Here is a 24,962-nt window from a genome sequence, read left to right as displayed (position 1 = left end):
TGTTATATTTAAGATATTTATTAAATATAATATCCAACAACACTAAAATGTGTTCTTAATTGAAGTTTATATATAAAATATAAATATTATTTTAGACTTTGAAATTTAATATAAATCTATTGGTTAACATATTTTAGGACTAAACTTTATATTTTGTGATTTTTTTTTTCAAAACTTTTAATTTTAAAAATTTTATAATTCTAAATGTAAAATTATATATAATCATTTCATTTCAAACCTTGACATTATTAATTGCTTTCAAATTTTTATTTCTCAATTTCATCGATCTATTTTATTATTTGATTTTCAAAATTATTTGGGTGTTCAATAATTTGCTAATATTATATTTGTTAAAGTAAAAGATTAATTTTCTTCTACATGTTGCAAGACATTAGAATATAGGGCTTATAGGTTCATTTTTAGTAAATCATGAGATTTTATTTAAATTGAACCTTATATTTCATCACTCACAAAAGACATTTTCATTCTTTCTTAAAGATATTTTAACTTCATTTTAAGAAGTTTTATTTGTAATAGCTATAGTTTATATATATATATATATATATATATATATTATGTAAATCTTGAATATTTTATTTCAATAAAATATTAATGAATTGTTAAAAAAAAGATTTATGATATACTTCCATTTTAAATTACATTAATGATTTCCATTTTAAATGACATAAATAATTAAAGGAATGATTGTGAAAGTTGTACACACAAATGAAATAAATGCAATTCAGGTAATAAATTTAGAGTGATATGTAAATGTTTTAGAAAAAGTTGGAATTTAAAATCACCTCAAAACTTGACTTAATTATTATTCATTAAGAACTAATCTCTAACTCACTAGATTCATAATAGAAAAAAAAAATATTATCAGTTGTAAGAAGTTTACCACAAGTATTGCATTTTTTAATCCTATAAAAAAAATTTTTGTTCATGTTAGAATATTTTTAATAGGGTTTTTGACCAGGGTTATTTTTTTTTGTTTTTACTAAAATGGGGTCCGTTGAAAAAAAATTACAAATTTAGGCAAGTCGTGCCAATTCGGCACGACTTCATATGCACAAATCGTCCCAATTAGACACGACTTCGCCCATGTCATACTGAAGTCGTGCCAACTTGACACGACTTCTGCTTTGTCATACTGAAGTCGTGCCAACTTGGTACGACTTCTGCCACGTCATAATTTTAATTTTTTTTAATTTTATTGTTTATATATTGGGTAGTAAGTTATATAATATTAAAAATTAATTTGATACATACCGTAACAAATAAGTCAAATCACAAATAATTTTAAAAAAAATTATATATATTTTAAATAAGTCAAATAATATAAATAATTTGACTAATGTAGCAAATCACAAATAACAAAATTATAAACAAATCATAAATTATGATTTTTTTTTTGTCCGAACTAATAATTATTTTTATCACAAATCAAATAATACATTTTTCGTAAACCTGTTTATTCTTTTAAATGCCATTTATATTAAAATATAAAAAGGTATAAGTACTATAATTATTTTCAAATGATTAAATAACTGTAAATACTTTTATTTATATATTATATATATATATATATATACTATGAATAATTTAAATAATATAAATAATTGCATTTATGTAACAAATCTCAAATAACAAAATTCGCAAATTATTCATGCTTTCAAACATATAATAATTCATTCATGATACTGTAATATCTTTAAACAAATCCAAATAAAATAATTTATTTTTATTATTTTGTTATTTATGATTTGACTTATTTGCTACATTATGTATCAAATTAATTTTTAACATTACATAACTTACTACCCAATATATAAACAATAAAATTAATATATATATATATATATATATATATATATATATATGACGTGGCAGAAGTCGTGTCAAGTTGACACGACTTCAGTATGACAAGGCAGAAATCGTGTCAAGTTGGCACGACTTCACTATGACATGGCAGAAGTCGTGCCTAATTGAGACGATTTGTGCATATGAAGTCGTGCCGAATTGGCACGACTTGCCTAAATTTGTAATTTTTTTTTAAATGAACCCCATTTTGATAAAAACCAAATAAAATAACCCCATAATGGTAAAAAAAAAAAACCTTTTTAATTATATTGATTTGAGTGTATTTAATTTTAAGAAAATATTTAATTATATTATATGATGTATTTTTAAGAACATAAAAGTTTGTTGTAATATTAGAAAAAATCCATCTGTTATTTACTGTATTTAAATTTTCTATTAGTTATATTGTATTAATTTTTTAAAGCAATAATATATTGACACTCAATATTCACTATTTCCCTTCTTCTTCTTATTCCTTCTCTACAATTACAGATGTTTCAATTTTTTTAATTACTACAATAGGTTCTCAAATGATTGTTTGAATGTAAAAAAATCTTATTTGTTTTTGCTGTATTACTATTTTTAGGAAATTAAATAGTTTGTAAACTATTTTTTTTAATATAAATTATTATTACTATAATTTTTTTATTCGTGTTTCTCTAAAATTAAATTGTTATCGTGTTAAAATATTATCATTATTATTATTAAAGAGAAAATTTATTACTGTTTGTGGTTATTTCTTGTATATAAATTTTAAACTATATGATTTATAAATAACAATGTTTTGGAGAAATTATATAAATAAAATTTTGGGGAAATTAGTTAAAATAAATAAGTAAAAAATAAAATAGAATGTTTAGTTGTACGGTGAAATTAGTTAACATATCACTTTTTTTTAAAAAAAAAACTACTTACTATTTTTAATAATAAAGCATTAAATAAAAATATATAGTTAAAACATAAATTAAATTATTGAATAAAAATAGTTGTGGAGTGATCTTATACACTAATAGGTCCTCAAACATATAAGAACCCAAGTAAAAGTAAATGAGAAATAAATTAAAAAAATATTTTAAAATTTGTGTAATTTAATTGTTTGATAACTATAAAAAAAAGATTAATAGGAATAGGTGAAAAAAATAAAAGAGTGAGTGAAACCAATTTATTATCTCCCTGTCTCTCCTCTCTACTAAACTAAGTAAACCCTAAACTCTAAAAGTTGTACCTACTGCTTTGGTTACGGTTTGGAGGTTGTTGGAAAACAATTTAGCCACTAAGACTAATTTGCAAAGGCGCGGGATCATTACTGCAAGCTCCACATGTAGTCTTTGTGGGATCGAGTAGGAGACTAACACCCATTTATTCTTTGAATGCAGATTTGTTTGGTTATTCTGGAACCATTGTAGTGCATGGTTAGGCGTGTTGAGCGTGTTTCACAACGTTTCATTGCTAAATTTTTTTCAGTTTATTGGTGGATGAGGTTTGAGAAGTTGTTTGGATCGCAGTAGTCAATGAGGTTTGAAAGCATAGAAACAAGATTATTTTTAACGGGGTAGTGTTATGGAAGCTTTTGTTTTGGTTTAATTAAAGGCTTGATCATGGGTTACATCCAAATCACAGTTTGCGAATTTTTCCTTTTCTAGTTGGTGCATTGATCTGTTGGTTTGTATGAGGATGATCTCATTACGTATTCATTCAAGCTGTTTGAATGTTTTCCCTTGATGTCTTCCACTGGGTTAGTTAGGAAAGTTCTGTTTTGGCAGACTTTGAAGTTAGTCTTGTGATGAAAATGATGGATGAGTTCTTGTATGAGGGTTGAATCACCCCTAAAGTGATTCATATTTATTTATTGTTTATTATCGATAAAAAAAAAACATATGTTTGGTTTGGTAACATAATTTATCTAAATTATAAATGGAATTAGAAGCTGAAATTTTGATAATATTATTTCATGTGTATTCGAGAAAGACAATTTTTTTTTTATAACTTTTAACTTATTTAAATAAATTAGTCATATTAACTTTTCAAAATAATCTACCATGAAAATTATATTTTACCATCAATATTCTATTTTTTCCAACAAAACAAATAATTTTAAAATTGATAAATTGTACTGTCATGTTAAATTGAAGAAGTGTTTATTAAACTGAAATCGTACTTAATTATAACGAAACGACTTCAGTTATATTAATTTTAATAATTTTATTTATCTATTTCAAAAAATATCAAATAAAATTATATTATTTAGGGAAGAAAAACTTAATTATTAATATATTTTAATTATTTATTTATTTATTTTATTTTTAAGAAAATATGTATTTTTATTAAAAACATAACTATTTAAAATTGCAATGAAATATAAAATCTTACAAAATTATTACTCGAAATTTATAACTTTTAGATTAGAAAATTTAAAATGTAAAAGTATAATTATTAAAAATATGACCTAATATTAATATTCAATTCAATAACTATTTATATTCTTATTTATCTTGAACAACTCTGTTCCACCAAACACTTTTAATTTAAATTGTTCAACTTTAAGCTGATTTTGGCAAAGGACAAAGTAAGTACATATCTTACAATAGAAGATAAAAATAGCTCATCTAGAAAATACTTCATGTACAAAATATGTACATGTAATAGTTACTACTACACCAGAAAGAGAATGGAGAATGGGAATAATACTTTACTTATCATACCAGAAACAGTTATCAACAGCAGCAAAACCTTATCACACAATATTTCTTCTGAGATGGAAATAGTTTACTGGTACAAGTAAGAAATCAAGATTTATGAAGCAGTGTTGAAGCCTAAAGCTTGATTCTACCTAACCCAGAAAAAGAAAAGTGAAAATAGAGGGTTACAGCTAGAATAACCAAGCCTGCACCACTCAAATTAGAAGAGAGGCTACAAGGACTGTGAGAGAGGACATGAAGAAGCAGACAGCAACCTTAGCCTGTGCATTTTGTGGTGGTTGTGCTCCTGGTGCAGCTCCATCAATGGAGTTAGATGGGGCTATTTTAGAAAAAGGAGCCAAAGGGGGTTCTGTAACATCAGCTTCGGTCAGGGAAGGGGCTGGAGCCATAGCTGGTGGTAAGGAAGATTTGTCTACGAGTTGAAAAAGCCCACCTATTTCAACTGGTCTCATGTAAGGAGGAGTGCTGTCACCCAAATTTAAGCATCTGTTCCCTGCAGTAGGTTCATGAAAATCATATAATCACTAATCAGATATGAGATTTAATTGTATATCTAAATTTGAAAGTAGGGGAACACATAAAAGAGAGATTTTGTAGATCTAAATTTGAAAGCAGGGAAACACATGATATTAAGTTTAATTCAATTTTCTAAAACAAGTATATAAATTGAACTTCATACTAACTTATATATTACAAAATAACTTATATATTACAAAATGTTTTTATCTCCGGTCCATAAAAGATCTTTAATACATCTACTCATGCCGAAAATTTTATATTATATACAGTTTGATACGGACCCAATAGTAAGTTGGCTGATATGATTAACATACTCTCGTTAAAATAAACTCTAAATAATTTTGATATTATATTAAGAATTAAACTTTAAATTTAACTTTAACTTTGTAAAATTGACTTATTGTTAATTTTTAACTGTGAGACTTTTTCATGAATGGTTTTCATTAGGGATTGAAACCCTGACCACGTACTTTAACAAACATGTAACATTGTGTTGGCAGTAATCAACTGTTTGTTATATGGTTATTATGTAGGATAATTGACTACATCAAATATGGAAGAGGATTGGAAGTAAAAGGTGCTTCAAAGCCTAAAGTGATTTAACAGTAAGTATGGAAACCAAATAGTGCCAAAATTGCATCTTTAGTGAATTACAAGAACAATAAATAAAAGGTTTTGTATGCACTTACTTCTGTATCTATTGGCTGTTTGAGGGAAGCCTGTGATGACACCATCAATTCCAGCATCCTGAACAAATGTGTTGATCTGCACAGTTGCATCTGACAAGAAATCCCATGCCTGAGATACAAACTCATTGTGGAATGTTTGTACATAAACAGAGAGATTAACAGATTTGAACTTTGAGACAGTTTTTGTAGAGCCAGTCACGAAGAACAAAGCATTTCTCGGGTACACAGAGTCCCTTACGACAACTACAGAATGAGCAAATGTTTTGATATCCGAAAGAGCTGAATCAACTATATCACTAACTATCTCTGGAATCGAGTAGACAAGTTCATACTTTGTTTTCTCCTTGAATTTCAGTAGTACAGAACTATCACTGGACTGAATCATGACGTTTGGAGTCCCTGTTTTGTCATAACCTGCTTTGCTCAAAGTATCACTCACTGCATCAATCACGCTTAAGTTTTGTTCCCTTGCAAGATAAGGTGCTTTCTGACAACAGTAGAAACCAACATAATTACAAAACAAAATACTCAAGTTTCAACTTTTTATATAAAATTTCCTTTTTCTATAATTATAATTAATGCAATACACTACTTAATATACACTTTTTTTTATATATTTTATAATGCAATACAATTTTTTTAAGAAATTACTAATTCTAAAAGATATATTGTTAATGTTTTTCATTAATCACACTTTAAGATATAAATTGTATATTACTATACATAGATTTTATGTAAAAATAATATTAATATTACTATTACTATATTTTGATATTACATATAAAATATTAATATTGATATGCATTTATACAATATATAAATATAATTATATTAAAATAATAATGATTTTATAATAAATTAATATTTATAATATTAATATTTCAATGTACATATTTAAATATTATACATTATATATTTATTAATTTATTTATATACACGCGGAGACATATACTTGGCCGTTTGTATATTAGCATTTTTATTGTATTAAGAAAAATATAATTTGTGAAAATTATTTTAAGAAAATATATCTAGTAGTTATTTTAAGAAAAAAAAGCTATTTAATTAGTTTTAAACAAATGTATATATTTTAGCAAATAGAAAGATTGTTTTTATTTATTAAAGAATATAATCATCTGATTAAAAATAACACAAAAGTTAATTAAATAAAAAAATTATCTTTTATAATATATATACATAGAGAGATGAATTTTCCTTTATCAATTTTATTCTTATATTAATATTTATTTTATTATTTTATCTTGGATATTTCAGCTATTCTATTGTTTTTTTATAAGTATTTAATAAATAACTAATTATTCTTATAATTAATAAGAAACTATTTTTTAAATTAATATTCTATCAAAAGTAATTATTAATTTTAAATTTTAAATTTTAAATGTGGAGCAGTTTATTAAATGTTTTGTATGACGTGAAGAAGTCTTTTTTTTCCATATTTTCATCTCTCTTAAAAATCATAGTTGTTATTCTTTCTTATCATTTGGTTCTTATAATTTTTTTGCAAAAAAATATGAATGAATGGCAGCAACAGTTTCTTCACCGATGACTCAATCTGTGACTGTGACCTCTGTCAACAGCATTTGGTGGACGACCATCTTCGAATGCCTCGCATGGGCGATCTGGATGGAGATGTGAACGAGGAGCAAAACAACTTATTCTTCTTCACTTCAATTACATCCTTCTTCACATATCACCTATTTTTCTCATCACAAATATGACATTGAAGCTTCTCCAAATTTACCCAATAAAATTTTGAGTCTATGATTTCTAACGCGAGACAGTGAAGAAGTTTGTTGCATAACTATTACAGAAGATTGAGTCTTCGTACCTTAGATTTGCAATGGTAGCTTGTTGTTTATCCTGTCTTTCGTAACCAGACTTTTAAAGTCATTGTTTTGGGGCAGTGCTCACACGCTCTTCTTGACAGGTTCGCTTTTTATTCCTCTTTATCAAATTGATCATTCTTTCATTTTCTTTTATTTTTTCGTTCCATTAAATTGAGAATTATAAATAAATATAAAATATTGACTCGTTTTTTTTTTCCAGATTGATAATAGTAGATTGATAAGGCAACGTAGTGGAGATCACCAGGTATTCATAATGTCCTGAATGTGTTCTAAAAGCTGTCTTCCACACATCTTTGAGATTCATCCGAACTTCATTATATCCTGCACATAAATCAATTTTCGAAAAAATAGTAGATCCTGCTAATTCGTCCAGTAAATCATCAACTAATGGAATGGGTAATTTGTTCTTGACGGTGCCCTTATTCAAATCTCTATAATAAACATAGTCTCCATGAGCCATCTTTTTTGTTCACTTGAACCACGAGGCTGGCTTAAGGGTTGCTGCTTTCCTGAATCATTCCTGATTGCAAATATTCATGTATAAGTTGGTCAATAATATCTTTTTGGTTTTTTGCATACGTGTAAGACCTTTTGTTGACGGGATTAACTCCCTAAATCAATGGAATATGATGATCATGGCCTGGTCGAAAAGGTGGTAATTGTTGCGGTTCTTAAAAAACATATGCAAATTCTTGTAATAGATTCGCGATCTCAGTTGGAATCTCCTTTTGTGCAACATGTGTAGTCAAGGAATGCAACAACATCTCCTCCTCTGCACCAATGTGCATCATAGATAAATGCACACCTTCAATAAAAGCTTTACTCAAATGTTGCTTGTGTGCAGGTTTGATCTTGGGGGCCATTGAGCCACGTAGAAGATGTCGCCTTTTCGAAATTCCATAAATTATCGCCCAATGTTATGAGCACTTCAATTCCCATCACTTAATTGCAACACCCCAAAGGAAGGAGGAGCATATGAACAGTAAAAGTTGTGTGCTGAATTAGACTCAAAATATTCGTTAGGATAGATTCGAAATGACTTTGATATCATGTCAAGAAGTGGATTTTAAGCCTAACTCAATCCCATAAAATCAACTCATAAAGTGAGGTTTGCACCCACTTATATACAACGAAATGTCCTCATCTCTAGTCGATGTGGGATCTCCAACATTGACTGGGATTTGTGGCTCCTTTTTTGCAATAATTTAGTCGCATCACAAGGAGGACTATCATGTGAGTCATCTTCTTCCTCCATCTCCATGACGTGAAGCTGTAATTTCTTGTGTACCCTACTGTGCTCCATTGAGTAGGATTTCTCACATGGAAGAGGTTCGTTGCATTATGAAAAAACAACTATTACGGAAGATTAAGTCTTCGTAACTTGGATTTACAACCAGAAGTCAATTCTTGGGGACTGTTCTCACATTCTCTTCTTGACAAATTCGTTTTTTATTCTTCTTTTTATCAAATTGATCATTATTTCTTAAGCAGGGCAAACTTTTCTGGTTCAAGGACTCCACTGTTTCACGCGCCTCTCGACCACGCGGCGTCGTCTCCGTCGCCAAGTGCCGAAGACATCCTCAACAAGTCGGACGCATTTGAACTTTCCACGTGCTCCGACACCATGTACTTCATTGCCAATTCCGAGAAGGAGAAGGAGGACTGGATCAACTCCATTGGTTACTCCATCGTCCAGAACTCCAGATCCGATTCCGAGATCGTCATTATGCTAACAACTCTGTCAAGCGCTGATCACATGCTCTGCAATCCACTTTCCTCTTTCGGCGAATTCTCCTTTTTCTTTTGCTGTTTTACTGTGTTTGTATATATTATAATGATTATTATTACATTAATCGCCGATCGTGCTCGTTTTTGCGATGAAACTCTGTTTATGTACCTAACTGCCACCAAATTGTAATGTTTTTGGGTTTCGTGGATTGGTCCAATCTTTTCAATGTAATAGTACAAGGAAAAATTATAACAAGTTATGTATTAGAGAAATCATCCGTTCATAATTCAATCAGAATTTGGGAAATAGCAGAAAGTAAAGGAAATTTGTTTATTGTCCTCTTCCAACTCTGGATCAATGGAAACCCAAGGTTCAGGAAAGCAAGAATGGTGTCAAAAGGAAGCTTTCCCAGAAATTGGAGAAGGAAAACAAACATTTCTTGCGTGACAGTCGATCAATGTTTGATCATTGTAAGTATTGCAAAACATATTAGAGATAGCATTTCAATCAACAAAATTATCAACACAAACTCGAAATTGTACCCTAATTTTCATGGCATGCTAAATACAATTTTAAAATTTAACTGGTTTATTAGTTTAGTATTGATATTGTTTTATCTGAAGAAATATTGTTCTTCCGTAATAAGGATTACTACATGCCTATAACAACTAAACAATTCATAGTTTAATTTAATGCCTTGGCACATCTAGTTCTAGTTCTATAATTTTCTATTCATTTTTCTCAAAGTTCATTAGAACATTCAGAAGTAATTACCTAATGCTGCCTATAATTGTTTGACTCTCTCCTAACTGTTATCTTAGTTTTTACAAGGATGATATTAATGCCTCTCACGGATCATGACAAATGATTTTTTATGGTTTACCATATGGCTTACACAGTTAACTGTGCATTACTGCATTTCACCAAAGATATTGCATGTTCACATATTTACAGCGAATGAAACGAATTAAAGACTCTGAATTACTGAAATAATGGCATGCACAGAACTCACCTCAATGATGATCACAACACCTAATAGGGAAGTATGACCTTGTGTGAAGTTCAAGAACTCTGACAATGTTAACAATGATACTTTCTCGTTGAATTTTGGGTTTCTATACAAATTGAATTCGCTAAACAGGTTCAACATTGAGACTGCAAGCAAAAGGAAGAAACGAAAAATACTGCCGTCAAATATTTGCTTTTACATTTTTGTATATTGATAGGTAAAATATATTCATACAAAAGAAAAAGCCACTGAGGGAAAAATAAATAAATAAAAAATCATGACATTAGTCTTTCAAGCAGTTACAAATAACTTGAGATTTGTCAGAGCAGGGATCAATGCACCTCTTTGAGGTCCATATCCAACCTTAAATCATATATTTTACACATAAGAACACCAAAACAATTATGATCAGTGTTTTCGAATTACTTTTTCAGTATTTAAATTGATCCTACGAACACTAATTCAACGGGGAGGAAATCCCTCTAGATTGGATGTGTCCCAAATGATAGGAGATACTTGAACTCAATGGCTTAAGGTCAAAATCATAACAATAATTAAAATTGGTTATCGTGTGAAGAGAAGGTCAAAATTCATTTTGTCCCAATTATTCCTAACAGGTGATTTGCTTGTGTTTTGTATTTATATCTCATTAGACATGAAATTTCACTTAATTGAGGTATATAACATTCAATGTTTGATAAGTGTCTTATATAAATAATTGTGTGTGTTGTGTATTTATATCTCATTAGACATGAACTTTCACTTAATTGAGGTATATAACATTTAGTGTTTGATAAGTCTATTATATAAATAATCGGAATGAAGAGTAAAGGACCATTTGACTTACGACTCAAGCTTTTTATATCATTCCATGCCAAGTCGAATGCAAATATTCCATCACCAGCTTGGATCTCTGGAATAGATTTGCTTAGGTTGCTGAAACTTGATTTAGCAACATTTGTGCTCTTAATAAGATCAATAGAGTTAAAGCAAAATGGTATTCCATCCTTTGACATTTGAACAGGACAGTCAAGAATATCCACACCATCTAAAATAGCCTTTTTATATGCTAAGTCGGTACAAGGAGGATAATCTCCACTTGCTCCATATTTTGAGATGACCAAAGTGTTAACTAAGCATGAATAGAATGAATGTATCTGGTTAACAATGATGCAATTTTCAATTTACACTAGCGTAGAAGTGTTACGCATCAAACAAGCAGGGATAAAGCAACGATATTAACACACCTTTTTTTGGAGCATTGAGGCCCATGTGCACAAAGCAGTCTGCATAAAAAGAACAAAAATCAATAGTCATTTAAAGGGGGAAACTTTATACTCATGTATATACGCATTCTGAACTTAGTCAGGTTAGAATTGTTTAGTTTTGTAGAATCCACATGCAACTAAAATCAAGTACAGAAGTGCACACTAGTTACAGAAGAAGCATAAGCATAGTAAATTGATACATAAAATTTCAGCTTGGAAAAGTAATATAAAGGAAAAATATTTATATTTGGGTTAATGCAATTAGGAAAATAAACACCATGTTTTGTACATGGTCGCCGAAAGTATATAGTTGGAATTTGCCTAAAGAAGAAGCCTAGTCTAAACTGGACATGGCTTAAAAGTTAGCATAAAAAGAGAGTTGGTAATGGTCGCCTAAGAGATTTTGAGTAAGATTTTGGGCATACAATATCCTATATGTGTGATGGTCAATATAAGTTCCGCCAGTTACATTTCTTTGATCAAGAATTCTATGATATAACTTTCTGAGTCGCAACCCCGTGGAAAGGTTATCTACCCGTTACCTAGATTTAAAATAAAAATAAAGTAGCTTACAAATCAATAAGTTAGAATGTTGATCCCAAAATTTTACAATCATACAAAATCAAAGACTTTAAAAATTAACATAGTAAAATTGCATAAACTCATTTAGGGTGATTCATCAAAATGTTATGCACACAAGCCTAGTACTAATAGTAGTAACAGGATCATAGGTGCATTAACTTCTTCCTAATGAAAAAATAAAATCTCAGTAGAAGAAATGGTAATAACAGACAAGATTTAATCAGTTTGTATGCATTATATACACGGAAGGCCATCCTAACAAAAAATGAGTAAGACATAACATACCTATAGCTGCAGATGACGTTAGGGGGAAGTCAGACAACACACCATCAACAGAAAAGTTTCCATTCTCAATGAAACTCAGGTGCTCGAAAAAAGGGTCATAGCTATAATTATAGCTGATTGGAATATCATTTTGAAAAGTTGAAGCAAAGACTTCTAGCCCCACTTTGTGCGCATCGGAGACCAAAGATGTATGTGGTTGTAGATAGTGACTTGTTGGATCCACAGGCCATATGTAATCTTTGGGAACAAGAATTCCTGAAGCAAATGTCTTGATAAATGTTAGATTTTGTAATAGTGAACCATAAGTCTGTTTGGTTGATGGATCTACTTCCTCTTTTCCCAGAAACCTGAAGACCAGTTTTGTTATTTTTGGATTGATGTCTGTTTTTATACTTTTGAGGAAACCAGCTTCAGGTGATGAGATGTAACTGACATTTACTGTTGTGTAAACAAAACGTATGAAATTTTTCATACTCAAATTGTGTTGAGTGTAGAATGCATCATGCTGCAAAAAGATTGAAAAAAAAACGTTTAGTTTTGTGTAGAACTAGAATACTACGTGAATGGAAATGCATTATACCTGTATGTTCAACCACAATCCTTGCGGGAATGTTGTTTTAACCACATCTTTCACCGTAAGAATTTCGAATACTCCACCTAAGGTTGGTCGAGAATAATCTCCCTGAACCACTGTCAAGTAACCAAAATAGTCAACAATTAATATATATATATATATATATATATATATTTGTACGTATGTATTTCATTTAATACATGAATAAATGTCAGACATTACGAATCATTAATGTAAAATTTACACATGCTTCAAAATCAATGACCTACCTGAAAGTTGTTTTGGAGAACAAGATTAAAGATTTCAATTCATTTATAAAGATTGAGAAAGAGATTTTGGCATGAATCTATCAAAAGATTAGTTGTTTTTCTATTATCATCACAATCCATATCCCATGCTCATTGTAATAATCAAATAGGAGTACGTAAATAACTTGTACAATCCAGGATCTAGAATCGCGAATCTCATCTCCAACTACGACATACATCTTAGTTAAATAAATCTTATTATGGGGACATGTGTCTTTCCTAAATAATTAAGTATGATTAAGCATATATATTATACTTAAATTCACTCTAAAATCATAAATAGGACCCAATTGAGCCTTCAGTAAGGCTTTGTATAGGTATAAGCCCATTAAAACATTAAAACTAGTGTAAATAGGGAGGTACCTTAGGTAAAAATATTTTTAAATGATTCATTATCATTGTCTACTTTTGAACATCAAGATTATATTGACTTGATAGAAAACCAGACCGAGACTTATAATTGAGACCAAACTAGACTAAGACCAAGATATAGACACAAATTGAGGCACAAAGTAGCATGAAGACTAGGAATAAATGAGCAGTAGGACCAGAAAAAACTCCTTAGCAAACTATATGTTGACCACGCAAAACATGATAGATGACATATGCCAACACAAGGAACCTCAGGATAACCCGATTGATCATATTGAAATGATGGAGTTACGAAGAGAAATAGAAACACTCAAGAGAAAGAATGTGGAAGAAATTGATGCCCTTTGATCCAAAAACACAAGAATGAGATAGAAGGTGGAAGACCACACCTCTGCAGGTCGACACCGAAAACAAAGACTCAATTGGCTCCAATGTACCAACTGTCCAAAAAATGCAAGAGTTTGATTTTGAACAAGGTGTTTTGATGTTTCTAAATCCGCTTTGAAGACTTGAAGAATCTGTTGTTGTGTGTGTGTGTTATTTAGTAGATTTTGAGTTGTAAATTTACATCTAGTATTGATCCAAGTTCACTTGATTTTTAATCTCTTTTGAAAGAAGTGTTTTCTAAAATCCGTGTTAATTTTAGTCAGTTGTTTCATGCTTTTAATAAGTTGAAACAGCTTTTGTTCAAAGTCTGGTGACTACAACAATTTTTTCATCTAGTTGATTTATCATGACAACCGATTGAATTGCACTTAGTGTTTTTCAAAGAATTTGAAAAAGCTTTGTTTTATGTGTTGTCCTTAACAGAAAAAAAATCAATCAGTTTGTTTTAAAATCAATCAACTATTTTTTAAACAAAATTTTGTTATGAATTTCAAACTGATTTTAAATGATTTTAACTGATTTCAATTAATGATCAAACGATTTTAACATCTTTATAAAGTCTATATAAAGATTTTTTTTTATCAATTGAAAAAAAAATTATAAAACAAGTTTTCAATAGAAGATCAAGAGCTTTTGGATCATTGCTTGCGTGGGTTTTCTATTCTTGTGTTCTACTGCTTTGTGAAGTCCAAGTGTACTTTTACTCTTTCTTTTATGTTGTATTGTGTGTGAAATCATTTCAGATAGGGTTTCTATAAACGGTGGTATTGCTAAGAAGTGTTATGTGTTCTTAAGGGGTTTAAGATCAACATTTTTTGTGTGTTTTGTAATCTAGTTTTGATTGCATAGTGAATTATCGGTGGTTAGCTGAGGACTGGATGTAGCTCTTGGTTAAGAGTGAACCAGTATAAATCTCTCTATATGAATCTCTTTTTGCCTACTTTCATATACTACTTTAAATTATGTTCTTTATTTTTTGTTGCATTAAACTGTCAGTTGTTTCGATAAAACAACTGGTTGATTTTTCATAAAGAACTATTAATCTGATAATTAATTCCAGTTGAACAGAAAAATCAATTGATTGATTTTACAAATCTTTTCACTCTACTTCCATTCTTTGCGAAAATCTTGTGAAAACAATCACCCCTTCTCTTGTTTTGGACATACATTCTAATAGTTGTCAGTTTTCAGAATGCTCAATCCCAACCACCGGTCTCTATGTTGCTTTCCGTGCCTCTATTCGTTGACACCCCTTCATGGAAGGTATAATAGAAACTCCCTCCCATCAAATTGGAAGAGCCTAGATGGTCCACAAGGTCAACTATTTATAGATGTAACAAGGCATGAAGCAAATAGAACGTCACATCTATCCCAACTGTCTTATCATTTCATCACAATGACTACAACCTTAAGACCATTCACATTCATAACATGTGCTCTCTCTGATCACCCTAAACCTTATATACTCTTTGAAACACTTCGCTCTCCTTAAACCTGGGTGACAAGTATACCACTTGAGACAAATAGTATCTCGACAAAAAATAATAAAAATTCTTGCAATGGCTCTTGTAGTAAATCCACTTGATTCTAGGGGGCTAATGTACTATCTAATACAAAAATAAAACATCTCAATCAACTAAAAACAATTGAATTCATCTCCAACTATTGACATACATTTCAGTTAAATAATCATATCCCTAACAGGTTCAACTGACACGTGCCTAACTAAGTATAATATAAGTAGATGATTATCCCTAAACATGTTCTAAAACTGCAATTAGAATTCACTTAGAATTCACTTAGCCCGTCAGCAAAGTTTCATATAAGTATAAGCTCATTAAAATTAAAACTAATATAAAAAAGGGTCATATTGTGTAAGAATAAAAAGCATCATTAAGATGAGTTGAACTTACAGAAGACATTGGAACGTAGCTCCTTTAGGGTGTAGTCCGCAGAAAAATAGCCATCGGTTTGTACACCATTAACTTGGTAAGACTTACTTTTATATTTATTATTTTGAGCAATATCAGTGGCATTTTCAAGCTTCACGTTTGGGACGCAGATCCCCTGCGAATCTTTCGTTAATTGCACGTCACACCATACTATCACATTTTTTAAACTAGCTGTTACACCAAAAATATAAGCACTTTCACTCGAATCAGGAAATATCCCTGAAAAACCACCACGTGCTATCACCAACGGTGGATTTCCTGCACCAAAAACAACTCCTCCAAGTTAGCTTCAACACACACTACACATCACAATTTATTATCAGAGCGAACATCTATTACACAAGTTTCAAGGATTATTGAACCCATTAGGGGGAAGTTATTGGAAAAAACATGTATAACAACTACAAGATATATAGGTCATGAAAGTTTGAAATGAATTTATCCAATTTACATTTTATAGAATTTTTTTAGGAGAAACTTCTTTGAGTAACACAATTGCTATCAAAGGTTTCGAGTTGTTTCAGACCTTAATGTTAGCTTATTCAATAATAGATGTAGGAATTTTTTGTGGAGGATTAAAAAAATTACAAGTATTTTGAATTGCAAGATTCTATCTTTCCTTTTACATATTTAAGAATAGCAGTAGGGGTTATTCCTAAAAAAGAAGCTATATGGAACTCGATTGTTGAGAAAAAGAAATTAACACTAGATGCATATGGAGCTTAAAGTGGTTAGGAGTTGGTTGATAACCACACAGGAATGTTGACAAATGTTCAAAATGACTAGGCATGGTAGTGATGAGTAGAATGGGAAAAATATAAATAGTGTGGCTTGTACATATGAAATCTTGCATGGAAAGTGTAGGATCATAGTTACAACCAATCTGGTAAGAAATATGGAATATCAAGGCACCCCTGAAAGTTCTTTGTCTCACTTGGAGATATGAAAAAGAGTTTTACGCTATAAGACTATTTGAATTTGTGTTTGAAGGCAAGCAAATACATGATTCATGTTTTATTCACAAAACCATGATAAAATAAAATCCAATTTTTTTCTACACTCATCACCCCTTACAACTCCTAATACTACTATTTTAATATTTTTTACATCATTTAATTATAATTTTTTATTATATTTTTTTATTAAAATGGTCGCATCAAAGGTTATATACATTTTCATATGTTGTTTATGTATAGTTTATGAATAAAATATGGAAAACATGTTATTCTTAGCTAGGATAATAACTTGTTTCCAAACTAAAGTGGTTCTTCATTTTTTTGCAACATATTCAAGGGATGAATTATTATATAAAGAAGGATAAAATGTTATGTAGTATGGTGTACAATCATGCGATCGTATTGAAGAAAAGAAATTGAGTAATGTTTAAGAATTAAGGCTTTGTAATGGACGGACTCATATCAAAGATAAATTTTTCTTTTTGGTCTTGGATGATATTGATGATCAAATCGTTCCAATACCCTTTTATGCAATTGATTGTCAATTTTGGACTCTATTTACCACGAGTATAAAAATATTTTTAATAGTAATTTTTCAACAAACAAATATTTTAAACCTAAGATCTAAATATTTTAAACCTAAGATCTGACATTTAAAATATTTTGAATGAAAAAAGGAAAGATCTCCACCATAGAGAATGAGTTCTTCTACTATAAGAACTACTTTTTTAAATTCTCCCCCATTACAAAAAAAAAATCATTGTAGAACTTGAAAAAATTATTTAAGATCTTAAAGTGAAATTTATCATTAGAGCAAATTTTGAATGAGATCTTGAAAGATATTTTATCCTAAATGGAATATAGTACTAAAGATGTTCTAAGAAGGTATAAAATATACTGGTGGAGTTGTAATGGGGATTTAGTGATTGAGAGATGATGAGAGTGGTGTGGTTTTTTCTAATGAGAGTGATCAAGGATGGGTATTGTAGTGGTAATGTGGGAAAAAAAGGGATGAATAAGTTACTCAATTATGAATACATCAAGAGATGTGGGAGCTTGAACTCGAATTGGTAGAGAAGAGTCTACTCTTAATCTATAAATAATGAAGGACGAATCATGTTAGCACATAGTCGCTTTCGGTTATGATTTTTTCTTAGACATTTTGTTCAATCCAAAAATATATCCAATATAAATTCAATTAATAAAATATGAATTTCAGCTTTAAACGAATCTATAAAGATTAACATAATTATAAATTATATTTAAATATTTGTATTTTTTTCACACCTTTATGTATGAAAAATGATTATAGTGTCACCATCATTTTCACACCTAAACCATGCATGGTAAATAATATGTTCACTCCAACAATTATTCACATGTTTCGTTTTAGTACAGTTCGAAAAGAATTAAATTCTTGATACAAGAACTTTAATGATTAATATAATTGAATATGTGTTTGGTTTAATTTTTAATAATTTTCATGTGTTAAAAAAAATTAATATGTAATTAATTTTAAAGAATCATTAATTATATTATGTTATTTTTTTCTCTAATAAACCCAAACCATGTAACAATTATTAAAGACGAAACATATATTCAATTACCTCAATTATTAACAAATTGAAATAAAATTAATGAAATTAAAATTTTTCTATTAAAACTATAATTCTTTTATTATACTAAAAAAAATATGTTAATATCTATTATACTAAATCAATTATTTACTCAATTAATTCTAATATAAAATAAAATAATAATTAATTATATAAGATATAAGCTTAGTATACAAATGGTTGATGATGACTTAATAGTTTATGTTTATGACTAATATTACTTTAGATTAAGATGGTAAAAATGGGTTGGGTTTGCGAACCCACCATCATTTAAACCGGGCGACTTAGCTTTTTGAATCCGTCAATACATATTAGTCTGGTCTACTTAACCTATTAACTTGGTGGGCTACAAGTGAGGTGGGACGGGCTGACCTGCCAACTCGTCTTTTTTTAGTACTTTTAAAGATGGATCTCATATTTTTTGAATAAAAATTTGTGATCAATTTTTATATAGAATTGAAGTATTATTGATATTTACTTTATTTTGTTAGGTATTAAACTTTTTCATTAAAATTTGGTTTGTTCTTTCTTGTATTTTTATTTTCTAAAAAGTGATATCAACAATTATAACCAAGTAAATATATCTAAAACAAAAAAAATTAAAAAAATATGAAAGTGGTGGGTCAATCCACTAGTCTGTCCTTGACAGGATGAATTACTATTTTTAGTTCGTACAATCTTGATAGGTCAGTCTGTCTCACCCCACTTTTAACAGTCAAATGAGGGGTCAGGACTGGCCTATTTAGTCACCCCATCTTTTCTTGACAATGATGATCTTCAGTAATAAACATACTATACATACTATGTATATATGTATATGTGTATTTATTGAAAAGTGTCCCTAGCCAATTTTGAAAGTTAATTTAAGTAATATAAGACAAGATGAAATTTTTTAAATTTAATTTACTATTAAAAGAATTATATCATTCTCTAATCAAAATTTAAAGTTACATTGCAAAACTTTTTAAACTTATCTAAATCATAACAATTCTTATGATGATGTAAAAAAAATATTTGAAAAATTAAAAGTCATTGGTGAGATTTTAATAATTATATCCAAATCAAGCTTTAAGAAATGGAGTTCTTTGAAGATATTTAGTTATTTCTTTAATGATGTATGTCATCTTATTTATGCTTTATGTTTTAGTGTGTCAGAAGGTATATTAAGTTTTGCTCAATTTCTACTGAAAATAACTTTAAAAAAAATATTAATTATAAAAATCTATTGATGATTTAAATATATATATATATATATATATATAACTAAAAAGAACACTATTTATAACAACAAGTTGATTCTCCCACTCCAAAATACTCACTTCCTCATCCACTCTAATTCTGATATCATCAAATTAACTTATCAATATAATTTTCAAGGCACAAGAAGACGGTACAATACAGTATATCAATCCTCAGCCTCATTTATCACCCTTTTCACCAACACACTTCAATTAAAATTCGTATCTAATAATTGCACGGATAATATTCCTAATAACAACTTAGAATTAACACGAACTCCACGGAGAAGAACCAAAGGAACGTTAAATCAAGCTAAGGTAAATTTGAATTGATCTCAGATCACTCTTCTTTTCATTATACGGGAGATAAATATATTCAACTGAAACATAGTTAATTATATAAGTTTAGAATAAGGTTAAGGTAAACTCCTAAAAACTAGATAAATATCTTACTTATATTAATAAGATCCAAAATTAAGCTAATTACAATATTTGAGAGCAATTATAATTGTAACGGATGTTTGACTCTGTAACAGTAATTTCGTACAATTCCTCTGTTATTAATTTTTGTGATTTGTTTTCTCATCAACATTATCCACACCAAAAAAAGATAGAAGAGTAAGAGGAGAGACGAACCGGAGAGAGTGTCCCAAGTGGTTGCGTTGGATACTTGTGCAGAAACCAGAGGCAGCGCCGAGTGAAGAAGAAGAAGAAGATGAAGGAGAAAGAGTGAACGGAGAAGAGAGCGTGGTTTCCACATTCCAGCGGAATTTTAGTTTCCGGTGAAGTTCCGGCAATACTTGGCGGAGAAGAAACTTAGAGTTTTGGCCACTCACCACAACCCTCGAGGGCTATATATGATAGTGGGCTAAACTACCGTTTAAGTCACGCCGTGTGTCGTTTAGCTATCGGCTAAGTCGTATTTGTCCCTATAGAAGAAAAAGTGAGAAGGCGAAACGACAGCGTCAACGTATTTGTCCCTATAGAAGTGAATACTTGACTTTACATTTAGCAGAAATAGTAACTTTCCTCCTTACACTGTGATTGTTTTAAATTAGTTTTTAAATGTTAATATATTAAAGAAAAGTTTTAAAAAGATACAGTAGTTTTTTATTTTAAATTTATTTTTTCGTATTCTGACAAATAAAATCTAATTTTTATGTTAGAAAATTTCTATATGTTATTATTAAATATAGTTTATTGATGACGATGTTATTTTTAAGAATTGTTTTAGTTTATTAATTATAAAAAAAATTCTTAATTATCATCATAAATATTCAAGAATTAAAATTACTATCACGACTTATAAATTATATTGTAGTTAATGTGTGTCTTGAACTATTTGATAAGCTTTAATTAAGTCTCAAAACTATTTTTTTATTGGATTTTAATTTTGTATTTTTTTAATTAGATCTTTAACACTATTTTTTTTATTAGATTAAATAGAATAGACCTGCAAAAAAAGTAAATACAAGTTCAAGAATTTTATTGAAAAATAACTAAATTGTTTACGGACCTTATAAAAAAACAATTACACTAAAATATACAAACATTTTCTGTTTTTTACTCTCACACTAATTATTCTTTAAATGATTGAAAATATTATGCCAGTATTATTTTCACATTTTAATTATTTCAAAAAAAATTATACCGTATTTTCTTATGAGGGATTGTTATATACATTAAAAATATGTAAATTAATAAAATCTCATATTTGATTAGCATAATTATCTCATGCTATATTCACATAGAATATGTTTGGGAAATTTTTTTCATAAATATTAGAAATGAAAAAATAGATAATTTTTATAAATTGAAACTAATTTGTCCATAAGTTAATTAATTTATAGAAGTTCTTTTATCTGTGTATAAATTAATTTGCCCATAAGTTAGTTAATTAAAATATATTTTTTTAAATTTGTGTATAAATTAATTTTAATGTATGAAAAAAAATATTTTTTAAGAAAGGTTTATGAACATAGACTTATCGTAATAGTGTGGACTAAGAGTGAAGAGCAAGAGAAGATCTCAAATATTGCAAAGTAAATGAGCAAACATACATATTTCATTAGTCACATTCAATATTCATAGGCAATTTCTTGTGTTCCTCACCACCCATTCTTCCCTTTCTTTTGATAGTAACCAGAAAATAATTTTAGCAACACTTTTGAAAAGTCATACTACTTTGAAAATGACCTTTTTAAATTAATGATTTAAAATACGAATATCTATTTAGACATTAATATTTTATAATAAATTTATTTTACACAAAATATCTTGAATCAAACTCCTATATGTTTAAAGATAGATTTATCTCCAATTATATATAACTATTTTGATGATAATCTTGGTTAATAATTTTAGAGGAATAAAACTAATATATTCCAAATTTGAAATTTATATATATATATATATATATATTATCATTATTCTAGAAAGTCAAATATGGAAAAGTGTTTTGAAACTCAAATCCAAAAATGTATTTCAGAATACATTTTGACCTACATCCTCACTCCTATTTAAAAATTAAAAAAAAAATATTTTTGTCATTTTAGGTCAATGTAGGATGCAAGAAGTAAAAACTTTAGTAGAAACAATAAGTTTATGTTTTACTTTTTTTTTTTTGGTAAATTCTTCCTGCACCTTCATATCTTTCTCTTGCATTTTAATACTTTTTTTTTTTAATTTCAACAATACCCTTTTTTTTGAGTGTGGTGGTAATTGCTTATGGTGGCTGGTGGTGAAAATTGGTGGTTGTGGTAAGTTTTGTGATAATTTTACTGGTAATGATTGTGTTTTCGTTTGCTATTTTCTTTCTCCATTTTTTTTGTACACTAGGCTGGACAATCTATAACACTGTCTTAATTAAAATTGTATTTTGGATTGTACAATCTAGAAGCCACAAAATCCTTAAAAAAAACACTAGTGAACAATAATAATGAAATACAAAACTAAAAAAAATAACTATACGGAGAACGTAGACTGCAACAAATTCTTATCAACTTTCTAACACACGCTCAAATATCAAATGATAGAACTCCTCTTCCTAACGTTAGAGGTGAAGAAGAATGAAGGCATTGAGGCTGGAAAGAAAATGCGTGGTTAAAAAAAAGTACGAGAGGAGAGGTAAGGTTATTTAAAAATATAAAATTATACTTTATTTAGGATTATTTAAAAAAATTAAAAAAATAAAATAATTTTTTATAAAACAATGTATCAACGTGGAGGGAGAATTTGACTTTTTTTTTAAAGCAAAATTGAAACCATGAAAAATGAGAAGAAATAAAGTTAAGATAAATAAGAAATTTTAAAAAATTTGTGGATCCATGATGTAATAAGACGTACTTATATGATAATAATAATTATAAAAGTAATATTTTAATAATTATTAAATTCATTTATCAACAGTTAACTTTCTTTACATTTTAATTATATTGCATTTTGTTGCACTAGCATGCCAATACCAAATTGAATATAGAATCAAAGAGTTATTTAAACTCAAATGTTCGTAAAATTACTGATTGCTATTTTATTAGAAAATCTGTGCAAAGAAATATTAATAAATTGATAGTTCATATTATTTAATGAATTGATCTCGTGATGGAAATTAAACATGAGACTTGATATTTGGTTTAGGTAATAACACAAATTACAATATACTAATTATAACATTTATTAATAATATATATATATATATATATATATATATATATATGTGTGTGTGTGTGTGGTGATACTGATATGAGTTTGTCTTCTCCTATTTGGGAAGAATCAACTATTTCTTCAGATATTGACAATGCATTGTGAGCCTGTGATTTATTTCCAATAATTAATATAATAATGAAGGTTTAGTTTTATTCAATATATTTTTTTTTCAAACTATGAAATCATTTTCCAAAATATAAAGAACTATGTTTTTTTTAAAACAAATGTTATTTAGGATTATCACCTATTTTCATTAAACACAATATTTTAACAAGTATTATTTCTAAAGAATAAAAAAATATTTCAAAATTTTGATAGATAAAAAGTTATAAAAATTAAAATCATAATTAATTAGCACTTTAATTTTTTTTCCCAAAAGATAAGCAAATGATGTCCAAGTATATTTGGATAAGAGTTTGAAAGTTTCCATATACTTTTGGGTCCGAAAACTGAAATTTTGTTTGGTTGTTTCTAAGGTTGATATATGACCAAAAACATTTATAATAATTTTTGAAAATTATAATTCCAATATGTTTGGTTAATAAAAGAATAATTTATAGAAATATTTATATAAGCTTCTGAAAATTAAAGATTAACATAATATTTTTATCATAATTTTTTATTATTTATTATATTAAATAATTTAATAAGTGTAATATAATATTTTTATTACAATAAAAAAATTTAATTTGAAAAGTTATATCCTCACTTTTTTTATGAAAGTTAATTGAAAAATATTATCAGAAAGTATGATTTTCTAATAATGCTATTTTCTAAATACACTCTAAATATAAAAAACAACTTTTTCAATTTTGAAGTTTCAAAAAATTAAAATTTTTCTTTTTGTCCTTGAGTTATTTTTTTCCGCCTTAGAAAGGCCTTGAATTGAGTATTACTCCAAAACTCGGATTTTTTTATCAATCAAATGCAATTTCACCTCTTAATTAATTAATTAATTAATGAAATAGGTAAAATTTTAAAAAATTACTGAAATTGATTCATTGATATCTGATATACTAAAGTTGTGAGGTTTATGACTAGTTAAGGTTTTTTAATAAGATTTTTGTATTAAGGTTTTCAATTAAGATTTTTCAATATCTTTATTGAAAATCTTAATTGATTAAGGTTTTCGATTAAGATTTTTTTATTAAGGTTAAGAGTTTGTAGCATCTCAATTTAGGATCTTACCATCTTTATTAATTTTTATACATTCATTTTATTTAAAATAACACAACTAAATATTTCTTAAATTATTTTATCATTTAAAAAAAATTAAAAAGTTTTTTTTTCTAAAAAAAAAATCCACTTAACTGAAGTGGTACATGGTAAACACGATTTCTTTTAAC

General features: G+C 28.2%; 1 protein-coding gene across 2 annotated transcripts; it reads right to left on the bottom strand.

The window, feature by feature from the left end:
* Positions 1-4,532: 4,532 nt before the first annotated feature.
* On the bottom strand, positions 4,533-20,805 carry LOC137831290 (glycerophosphodiester phosphodiesterase GDPDL4-like). Of its 2 annotated transcripts, XM_068638905.1 has the most exons (9): positions 20,548-20,805; positions 16,063-16,359; positions 13,089-13,198; positions 12,509-13,013; positions 11,621-11,659; positions 11,221-11,505; positions 10,377-10,519; positions 5,771-6,257; positions 4,533-5,055 (listed from the first exon to the last, which is right to left on the bottom strand). In XM_068638905.1, exons 1-9 carry the CDS (start codon positions 20,669-20,671, stop codon positions 4,757-4,759), a joined length of 2,289 nt encoding a protein of 762 aa, XP_068495006.1. In that variant the 5' UTR covers positions 20,672-20,805; the 3' UTR covers positions 4,533-4,756. The 2 variants fall into 2 exon arrangements, with proteins under 2 accessions (XP_068495006.1, XP_068495007.1); XM_068638906.1 differs by lacking the exon at positions 11,221-11,505 and having other exon boundaries at positions 20,548-20,747.
* Between the last annotated feature and the right edge of the window lie 4,157 nt (positions 20,806-24,962).

This window comes from Phaseolus vulgaris, chromosome 6 (genome assembly GCF_000499845.2).
Source record: "Phaseolus vulgaris cultivar G19833 chromosome 6, P. vulgaris v2.0, whole genome shotgun sequence".
NCBI lineage: Eukaryota > Viridiplantae > Streptophyta > Magnoliopsida > Fabales > Fabaceae > Phaseolus > Phaseolus vulgaris.
The sequence above is the reverse complement of the archived record's forward strand: the minus strand, read 5'-3'. Positions and strand labels throughout refer to the sequence as shown.

Coding starts and splice junctions, on each gene's coding strand:
- LOC137831290 (XM_068638905.1), bottom strand. CDS start 20,671: ATGTGGAAACCACGCTCTCTTCTCCGTTCACTCTTTCTCCTTCATCTT. Junction 10,520..11,220: donor TGATATAAAAAGCTTGAGTC/GTAAGTCAAATG, acceptor TTTTGCTTGCAG/TCTCAATGTTGAACCTGTTT. Junction 5,056..5,770: donor AACAGCCAATAGATACAGAA/GTAAGTGCATAC, acceptor AACCTACTGCAG/GGAACAGATGCTTAAATTTG.